General features: G+C 33.6%; 1 protein-coding gene across 1 annotated transcript; it reads right to left on the reverse strand.

Moving 5' to 3' along the window:
• Window positions 1–7,206: 7,206 nt before the first annotated feature.
• On the reverse strand, window positions 7,207–8,204 carry LOC112607210 (olfactory receptor 8I2). Its single transcript, XM_025358332.1, has one exon. The coding sequence runs from the start codon at window positions 8,177–8,179 to the stop codon at window positions 7,247–7,249; it is 933 nt and encodes a 310-aa protein (XP_025214117.1). The 5' UTR covers window positions 8,180–8,204; the 3' UTR covers window positions 7,207–7,246.
• Between the last annotated feature and the right edge of the window lie 2,898 nt (window positions 8,205–11,102).

Genomic DNA, 11,102 nt, shown 5'->3' on the forward strand with positions numbered 1-11,102 from the left:
GTTCTGGTCTAACGGAAAGATGACCAATAAGCTATGTATCAAACAAGACCAGCAGCCACTGTGACCATAAGGAGACTATTCTTTCCCTCTCACTCTGATAATTCCAGAGGACCTCATATACCAGAGGCTGATGATAATGCACCTTTTAGTAGGCCCTGGGGACCATTTGCCAAGGAAGATTGTTTGGCATGTTTCTAAGGACAAAAGTTCAGGGACTAAAGAGAGCCATGTTAGGTTTTGTGCAAAGACTTCCCTTTTACCTTAGAAGCCACACAAATGAAGGAAATTATGAATTGGTCTTTTCTTGTGATGTTCTCAATATTTTATGGGGGTGGTGAAGAAGCCATTTCCAGAAAAAATAGTTACTCTATGACTGACACCATCAAAAATGGAATAATACATTTTTCACAATTAAATTTCTTAATATTTAAAAGTGTGATAGTATCATAGAAGTAAACCATGTTAATTGGAAAAGAATCAGAAGATAACAAAATTCAAAAAAGTAAATGAAAACAATACAAAACTGTCATTAACATTTTGTTAACATTATAATTTTTCCTATTTTCCTTTGTGCGTTGTGTGTACATGTACTTATAGATTGCATAACAATTATTGTACTATATATTCAGTGTCTTTTCCTCATTTAATAACCAAAATTTTATGCTATGCCATGAGCTATCTTATATGAATGTTTTATCAACCACACACTTCTACGGTTCGTGTATTGGTTAGTGCCCTGTGACTTACTAAGTTAACTATGCGTTCACCAGCTGATAAACAGACATTTTGAAGCATTATCAAACAAATGGTGTAGGTTATTCATTCTGGTGTGGTGCTGTCATCTGATTCATCCACATGCAATATTTGTGCAATATATTTTGCTGTTTTCCTGTACTTTTTAAAATTTTATGAAACAAAAGTGAGAGCAGAAAGACAAAATCAGCCCTGAGACTAATAAATATTTTATAATTAATTTATTAGCCCAAAATTTCCTTCCTCCGTATATAGTCAGGTCAAATTTTTGTCTTAAATACGAGTTAAAATTAAAATACAAAAAGCTGAAGTATTCTACTAAGAATTATTTGCCCAAGATGAGGAAACAAGGGAAGATTCTGAAACAATATACAATACAAATCAGAGTAAAATATTAAAGTGAATCTTAAGTCATTATAATAAAATCTATTTCATGTCCATTTAAAAGTGAGTCTAGAAGGAAAGCATGCCCATAATCTAGAATTTCAGGAGATAATCTGTTGGTAGGTATAAAGCAGCTACATTTGTATGCATTTATTGTACGTTTAATGAGCTTTGGGAAGGGTGATGGTATTCATCAGAAATTTAGTGATCCTGAGACAGGTTGATTTGAAGATTTAAAAGCCAGCATCACACTCTTTAACAATAGATAACATTAGGGTTTAAACCAAAGAAGAGGCAAAAGGTGACTATGTCAAAACCACCTCAATAAATCTCCATGAGCAAGGGATTTTCTTGCTTGATGTTTTTCTAACATTGAAAACCATTTTGTTCAGGTTCAGAGTTGTTTATCATGGCAGGAAAATTATTTTACCATTTACTATGTCATTGCTGAAGCCTAATTCTGATCAGAGATTTTAGATCTCTTTCAATTTAAATGATGAAATAATGTAATGTCCTAGCTAGTCATATTTTTTTATGATTTATTTATTTATTTATTTAGAGACAGAGCCTCACTTTGTTGCTCAGGCTGGAGTGCAGTTGTGCTATCTCAGCTCCTTGTAACGTCCACCTCCTGGGCTCAAGCGATCCTCCTGCCTCATCCTCCCAAGTAGCTGGGACTACAGACGAACTCGCCACCAGGCTCAGCTAATTTTTTATAGTCTTTGTACAGTTCTCCCTATGTTACTCAGGCTTGTCTTGAATTCCCGGCTCAAAGTATCATCATCTGCCTAGGCCTCCCTAAGTGCTGGGATTATAGGTGTGAGCCACAGTGCCTGGCCTTAGGTCATTATATTTCAAACTATGTTTCTTATTCTCTTCTACTGTCTCTCTCTCAATCTCTCTCTCTTGTCAATTATGTTTTGTTTTTAATCTTTGGCTCAATTAAAAAAACTTTTTTTGATATATTGTGTCCAAATACTTATTAATTTGTTTATTCATTAGTTATTTTAGTTATTCTTATTTTAACATTTTATTTCCCCTGCTTTATCAGGTTGGATTCATTATGTTTTCCTCTACCACCTAGTAACAGTATTTTCTTATGGTTACCTGTTTAATATTAACAGAATTTAATATTTGCATTATCCATCCAGGTGTCACTTTTCACCTATAGACATAGTGATCTCAGTTATTCCTATTGCAGAGTATTACATAAGTAGTCTAAAGTTAAATTTTTCATTTCTTATTTGACTAAGATTAACCTCAGCTATGCGTAGTTACTAAGTTATTAAAATCATAGTAAAATTATTCTAATTTTTTAAAATTGTGAGTTTAAATTATTTTTACCATTTATTTATTTATTTGGAGTCTTGCTCTGCGGCCCAGGCTGAAGTGCAGTGACACAATCTTGACTCACTGCAGCCTCTGCCTTCCGGGTTCAAACAATTCTCCTGCCTCAGCCTCCTGAGTAGCTGGGACTACAGGCACACCCATCATGTCCGACTCGTTTTTATATATTTTTAGTAGAGATGGAGTGTCACCATGGTGGCCAGGCTGGTCTCGAACTCCTGACCTCAACTGATCTTCCTGCCTCAGCCTCCCCGAGCGCTGGGATTACAGGTGTGAGCTACTGTGTCCAGCCATTATTTACTTTTTATTGAATTGCCTTGTGGTTATGACTGCTTTAAGCTTTGTAAATTTGTAAATTACTTTTAATCAACTGGTATAAATTACTCATAGATTCTGGGAAAGAAAGAGTCATACGTCAATATGCAAGTCTGGCTTTTTCCATTACAGTATTCGTAGATTATAAATTCTCAGCAGGAGCAAACAGAAATAAATACAAAAATGAGTGATTCGACTTTATTAGAAGGTGAAATGTACTATAAATAAACTAAAGGAAATGTAAAACAGCATAAAAGATGGGAGGGGTGTTCAGAAACAGGGGCATGAAGAAGCAACCAAAATGGAGGACAAGGTGTTTCTCAGTGAAAAGGTGACAGCTGAGCAAGGACTTGAAGGAGGGAAGAGTTAGTCATGTAGGTACAAGGTGGGAATGTGTTCCACACGGATGGAACATCAGGGCAAAGAACCTGTGAAGAGGATGGACCAGGTAGTCGAAGGAATGACAAGCAGGACTATGTGGTAAGTGTGCTGTGAAGAAAAAGTGGAGGTAGTGCATGGAGACTTTTGAGCTTTCTTTCTTAAAAAATAATTTTCAGAAAAGTCTTCAATGATAGGGCCATACTGAAATAAGTGAAATAGAGAGCCATAAAAATACCCGGAGAATGTGAGCTTCAGGCAAATGGAAGAGTAAAAACAATGTTCTATAAAATTAGTTACTTTGTCCTAATGTTTTATATCACTTTATTTTAGTAAAAATTGTGTAAGCAAAATAATATACTGAGTTCCGAACAATCTTTGGCTTTTTAGAGGCATTCATTACCATTAATAAATGTAAAAGTTATATAGTTCTCTAATATACTTATATTTCATCATGCTAATATTTCTATACATTATTTTCTAAAATAAATTTTCTTTTGTATCTGTTGTCTTTAGCTATTACTTTTAGACAGTTTTTCTACCCATCCTTCTCTTCCCCTATTTTAAAAGGCAAATATCTGTGCAAATTCCTAGCCATTCTACACTAGTTACTCCAAGTAACAGATAATAACTTTGAATTCATTTTAAATGGACTTTTAATATTAATATACAGCTAGGAGAATGAAATACTTCTTGAAATGAAACAAGTTTTAAAAACAATTTTTAAAAAATTTTGATACAAAAATGTATCTTAAAGTTAGTGAAATAGAACACAAATTCAAGGAATACAAATGGTGGACAGCAACATTACAAGGACACCACTGATTAAACAGACAGAACCAAAACTATGTGTCTTTATTTTGAAGCCTTATACATCAAACATATTTTAAATTGAGTGTTTTTCTTCAGCATATTAAAAAAGGAAAGAGACATCTGGACTATTGCACAGAGTAGGATACTTCTAGGGACTTAGTTTCAAAGACTACAATTAATCTTCTGACGTGGGAAACATCGAGTGCTGGAAGAGTGCGGCAGAAGGAACGACTGGAGAAAAGGCTAGGCTTATCCTGGAAAGACTTGCATTACACGATCTAGGGGGAAGGTGCACACAGAGCAACTAGAAGAGAGAGTGGTGGGAGATATTAATATACCAGGGGCAATTGTGAGAAGCATATTGAGAAGAGTATATATGGAAATTTAGGCACAATTTGGGGTAAATAAAATATATTGTTATGTGTTATGAGCAAAAAATGTGGGGTATGGTTTTGCTCCTAGAAACAGATTAGCAATAAAACGTTAATAACATTAAAAGATAAATTTGATACATAATTTTATTAATACTAAGTAAATAAGAATATTTGAAATTATCTATAGAAAAATATACATTCAGTACAATTAAAAGTAAAAATGCATACATTAGAATCAGGGTAAATGTAATAAAGTGTAAAAGTCATGTTTTATACACTTATAAAAGTGATCATTTTATTTAGAATGTATGAATGTGTAGTGATGAAGTGAATTTCCATTTCCCTCTGAAGTTTCAAGTCAGCTGAAATGAACTGACAATAAACCGGAGAAAAGGCATGCACATTTGTTAATCTGCATAAGCACAAGAGCCGCTCAAAATATGAGACTCAGAGAAGTCTCAGATGGTTGAGGCATAAATACCCTTTTCATAGGGGAGAAACAAATGAGCCCAAAGCATAGACTGTTTATAAATGATTCTAGAAGGAAACTGAATGGAACCAGCAATTTAAGGGAAGGGACAGAACTGTGTTGTGAACAAGTGCCGTCTATTATGCTGATAAAATCTCTTACAGAATCTCTTGGAGCTGCCCTCAGAAGAACAGATGAAAACTATTGTGTGCGTATGGTGACAACTTTTAGTCTCTTCTCTTCTTCAGTGGTTAATCTTTCCTAGTTAATTAATGAGATACCTAGAGAAGGAGTTTAAGACAATTACTTTTCTTTTCAGAAGGTGTTTCCTCACTCAGGTAAGAAAATTCCAGAGCATGTCCCTCTCTGTACTTGGTAGGAGGGAAACAGAGAAGGTTAACAAGTCTTTGACTCCGAGGCAGCTTCTAAGGTCTTGTAATTTCTTATTTCAAAGTGATCAGGATGCCAAAGCATTATTCTTTGCAATATCATTTTCTGAGTCCCAACCATGTTCACACCCAGGTCCATTCACATGAGCTATTCTCAGCCACTCCCAAGACTGAAGACTGATATTCTCTTTACAGAAGTAGGTTTGTGACATATGGAGAGAGGAGAATTCCTAATCAGTTGTCTTCTGTTATTTAAATTCATATATACAGCATATACTTAGTTCCATATTCTAGCCATTCTGAAAAAAAATGTCATTTGGGAAGAAATATATCTGTAAATCACTATGCCATGTTTAATATATAAATGAGAAATATTTGAGAAAGAATTCTAGAAATAGAATTTCTAACGAAACTGACATTTGAATAAGATTATGTAAAAAACTGTCCAAGCACCAAAGAAATATACAAATATAAGTAAGACAGACCCTGTGGTCCTGATGAATTCATCATTGTGCTTCCACACACAAATGAAAACAAAAGAAAATATTTACTTATATACTTCATATTGATACATTTGCTAGTTGTTATGAAGTGCGCAAATACGAATAGGCAAACTTTTCTCTCAAAGAGCTTACAATCTTGAGAGTAATACTATAAGCACATTCATTTTCTTTCAAAAGAGCTTCATCAAATTAATCTTCAATTCCTTTCAACATACATTTTAAATATGATAGCCCAACTCTGATAATTATTCATTCATTAATAGACATGAAAGGCAGTACTGATAAAACTTTTTCAATGGTTACTTTCTAACCACAACTGGGAGAGTTCATTAAATCAGGTTTAAGTCTCTTTTCAAGAAAAGCACCACCTCTTCCACCCTACGCACATGAACAATACACACACATTTTCGTCTTTTAATACTGTAGATTTAACAACGTCTTTTTGTTTGGTGATGCAAGAATCTGTATAAATCCAGAACTATCTAGGGATTATGCCACAGCTAGTGAGACATTCCATGAGAAATTAAACTCTGCTGCTTTTATTTTTTAAAATGTCATAAACTGATCACTTTTCTATGTAAAGAAAAATCGTGTTCATATATACATTATCAAGAACTTAACCGTTAGGGGTAAATGACTCCATATTATCAAGAGATTTCTGTATACTGCCTGTTGTCTGTTGTTCCATTAGTGCTTGCACTGAAATTACTTCAATCTTTTATTTTTCCCTGTGGCTAATATTGCTTTGTTATTTTTGCTTGTTTCTTTAGTTCTGGATTCTTTGCTTTTGGGTGATCAGCATTTTATATTTTTTGTAAAATTTACCTGTTCTTATTTCTTAATCTTCCAATTTTCTACTCTCAGTTTGCTAGTAGCTGAGAAAACAGTGTCTGATTGTGTTGCCAATTTAATATTTTTCTTACTTTTTAAGATATTTTTATTTTTAATGTTTGTGGATACATAGTAAATGTCTATATTTATTGAGTACATGAAATATTTTGAAACAGGCATGCAATGTGAAATAAGCACCTCATGGAGAATGGGTTATCCTTGTTCTCAAGCATTTATCCATTGACTTATTATGTTGGTGCAAAGTAATTGTGGTTTTTGCTGGGTTTTTTTTAATGACAAAAAACCACAATTACTTTTGCACCAGTCTAATACAAACAATCCAGTTACATGATATAAGTTGGGCACAGAATGACAAAAATTGCGTGTTCTTAATGTAACAATTTTAAACATGTTTCAGTGTGATGGCATGCTTACATATGCATGTTTAGATGCCTCTTATTTCCTTGTACATGTCTATATCTGAATAATTTATATACTGAATTGACCTCCAAATATAGTGAGGTGAGTTAGTGGTCCAATAATAATTCAATTCACGAACTTCAAGACTGTAAGTTCTCATTTAGATTGTGTTATGCTTTTTGAGGTCACTCTACTATTATCCTAGTTGTTGGCATAATTGAATTCCTGAAGCCATCCACGTTTGTTTTAATTGTAACATACAGAAATTTGTCATGGAAAAAGTTTTCTATGTATGACTCTCAGAAGAGCATTTTTCACTTCTTTGTTCCTCAGACTGTAGATGAGTGGATTCAGCATGGGAATGACAGTCGTATAGAATACAGATGCCACCTGTGCCTGGGTGAGCGATGATGTGTTATCAGGTTGCAAATAGGTGAAAATCAGAGACCCATAAAAGATAGTTACACCAGTGAGGTGGGATGTACAGGTGGAGAAGGCCTTCTGCCTGCCTGCTGCCGACTGGATCCTCAGGATGGCTGAGATGATGGTGATATAAGTGACCGTGATGATAAGAAGAGAGCTAAGAAGAGTGAATCCAGCTAAGACAAAGATCACCATTTCTGTGCCGAATGCATCTACACAGGACAGTGCTAAAAGAGCTGTGGTGTCACAGAAAAAATGATTGATGCTGGAACCACAGAACACCAAACTACTTATCACACAGACGGATATCAGAGAATTTGTGAAGCCTATCGCATATGGCATTACTCCCAGCCAGTTGCACACTTTTTGGGACATGACTACTGAGTACAATAAGGGATTGCAGATGGCTACATAGCGATTGTAGGCCATTGATCCCAGAAGGAAACACTCACTACACACCAATCCAACAAAAAAGTACATTTGAACAAAGCAGCCAACAAAGGAGATGGATCTCTGATTGGACTGGAAATTCACCAATGCCTTAGGCATTACAGTAGAGGAGTAAAGTATGTCAATGAATGCTAAATTGCTCAGGAAAAAGTACATAGGGGTATGAAGCTGAGAATCAATTCTGATTAACATGATCAGTCCCAAGTTTCCCAAAATAGTGAATAAATAAATGAAGAGAAACATCAAGAAAAGACTGACTTGTAATTCAGGGTGATTTGCAAATCCAGAGAGGATGAAGACAGTCACCTCAGTGAAATTGTTGCCAGCCATTTATATCAACTCAGGCCTTTGACTTACCTGCTGAATAACAATAAGGAAAGTTAGAGAAGGATTCAAATCTAAAGGTCCTATAATCAAATTTGACTCAGACTCCAACCATGAAAGTGTTACAAATGGAAAGTAAAATTTAATGACTTCAAATTAGAGATTTATGCATCATTTTTATTTTCTACAAAACTGAAAACTTACAGACATTAATACAGAAAAAAACACAAGTTCACGATCATGTAGACTAAAAAAATACATGTCTGGACAGATGTGTAGAAATTCCTCCTAAGTGTACCATTCTCTACCCTTGTCTGTCATGGGGTCTGGCAATTTATCTAATGAAATAAATTGTATCTAACAAATATAGCAAATTATCAAATGAAATCAATTGTATCTAATGAATATAGCAACTTATCTAATGAAATTAATTTTTATCTAATAAATATAGCAATTTATCTAGCAAAATGAATTGTATCTAATGAATACAGCAATTAAATGAAAAATTCAGTGAGATAAGACCAAATGAGGACTTTCGTCTATAACATAGTTGAAATTCTTTCATGTATGTTTGTTCAAACAACATGATTGTTTCTAGATATAAAGCACATATTAATCTATGACATCAGATGCTAGCCAATTTATTGCTGAACAGCAGTCTTTAAGACAATGATATAAACGTTAAAAACAGTAAAACAAGCCTGATTTGTTACATTTAGAATAAGAATTAAATTACAAGGTGAGCACACTAGAAACTGGAGAACTTAATTGCCTAATTAACTTAACATAAATATATGACAAATAAATGCAATCGAAACTAGCCCGCCATGCAAAGTTAAATCACCTTTGTTTAAATATTAGCACTCTCCTTGAGTAACCAAAGGGGACTTGTTAATAATTATTGTCAATAATAATATAACATATTATTCTTATTATATATCACATGTACTTAATCATTTAATATGTTCCATGGTCACAGTGTTCTTATTTATCCATTCATTTGCTTGACAAGCATTTATTCAATGAAGACATTTTGTCTTGCCTGTCATGAAAGGCATTTTTCTTAAAGCCTAATGTAAGATGCAGACATTAAAAAAAGAACAAGTTTCCCAATATGAGAAACATGCAAACTATACTCACAGACAGACACATAAATTTTAGGAAAAAGAAGATGAGAAAATTAGATGTACCTGGGATTCAGTCATCCAGAGGAAACATCTTACGTTTCAGCAATCTTTCACTTATTTTCAGGTTCAATATATTTGCCTCCTCTACATTGCTAAACATCAAATAACAAAAGTTTTTATTTAGCATAGAGCTCAATTTCCTGTGTAATGGACCCTAAATGCTATGATGTTGATGAAAAAATGTTGGTGGGTTTGATGATAGTATTGGGTATTGTATATATTACCTTCCATTGATAGGACAGAAATAAGAGCCAAATTAACTTCTTGTTAACTTGTATTTATGCACATTCTTGAGAATTAAAAATGTATGTTTTTTTGCTCAAGACTGAATTCCTGTTTAGAATTGTTGTTGTCTTAGTGTATTTCTAAAGCAATCCCACGACAAAAGACTTTCTTTTGAAAGCTCATGTGTTAAGCAGTATTCTTATCCCGGCAACTCTTCCTCAAACACTTCGACTCACCTAATAAAAAGTTGGTCAATTAGCATCTTTGATCTCTTGAGATTCATATTTTAATTGTACTCCAGGGTCTATTCTTAATTTGCCTGGTGTATATCTCTAATGGAAGTGTTAGGAAATACATATTCCTCATTTTTGTGTTTTTCAGTTAAATGGTAGCAGACACATTGAAAAATTCAATTGATGTAGTTTTAAAAATCACGTTATTTTCATGTTAGTGGTAGATATATAGACATGAAACATGTATGAAACATTACATCATTATGAAACTAAAGGAGACATATGTTAGGGAATCTCAGGTAACCACTGCCTTTGTCTGTTTCCCAGATAACCCTCCCATGAAACGGAAGTAAGCTTTCCTACTCACTGATTTAATGCTGTTAATATGTGTTGAAATTATATTACCATCTATGTCAACAAACATGGATGTGTTTACTTTTAACTCAGGCATTGAATTATTTTTAATTGTGCTTAATGGTATATATGCAATATCATTGTCTGATGATAAGTATGCCATCTAGGAAAATGAACAAGAAACCTATGGTACAAATCAAACTCATGTTCTCCATTTAATGCTCAATTTATGAGTAAATACAATATTTCGCACAATTGTATTCACAATATCTCTTGAGTTTGTTTGTTTCAAAGCAGCTTCCTAGCCTACGCTACTGTACAGATTCTGGTTTATTAGGTCTGATATTGACCCATAAAATTAAATTTTTCAAAATACCCCACATTACATGGGTTATACATTGACAAACACTAGCTAGGCAGGATCTCACAGACTCCTCTAATGAAATTCTTCTTCTACTGTGATTGTTATATTCTCTTATACCACTTATATTTTAAAGGGGCTTATTTTTTAATTGACAAATATATTCATGGAGTACGAGTCAGATCATATATATCTACCATCTCAAACATTTATCATTTCTTTGTGTTGGGAATATTCAATATTCTCCTTCTCACTATTTGAAACTACATAATACATTATTGTTAACTATAGTCATTGTACAGTTGTACAGAACAATAGAACACATTCCTCTTGTTTAGCTGTAATTTTGTATCCTTTAACAAATCTCTCCCAAGTTTTACATAATGAAACAAGACAGATTCCTTATGAGAAAAAAAATACATTTTTTGTAGTGATAGAAACTATCTCTAATATTAGAGATTTTAAAAAAGAAGATCTATTATAGATGTACCATATCACTTACTGATTATCAATATCATCAGATATTAGGACAAAATAAGTTGTATACAGTAGTCCCCCATTATCTGTGG

This window comes from Theropithecus gelada, chromosome 14 (genome assembly GCF_003255815.1).
Source record: "Theropithecus gelada isolate Dixy chromosome 14, Tgel_1.0, whole genome shotgun sequence".
In the NCBI taxonomy this organism is placed as follows: Eukaryota; Metazoa; Chordata; class Mammalia; order Primates; family Cercopithecidae; genus Theropithecus; species Theropithecus gelada.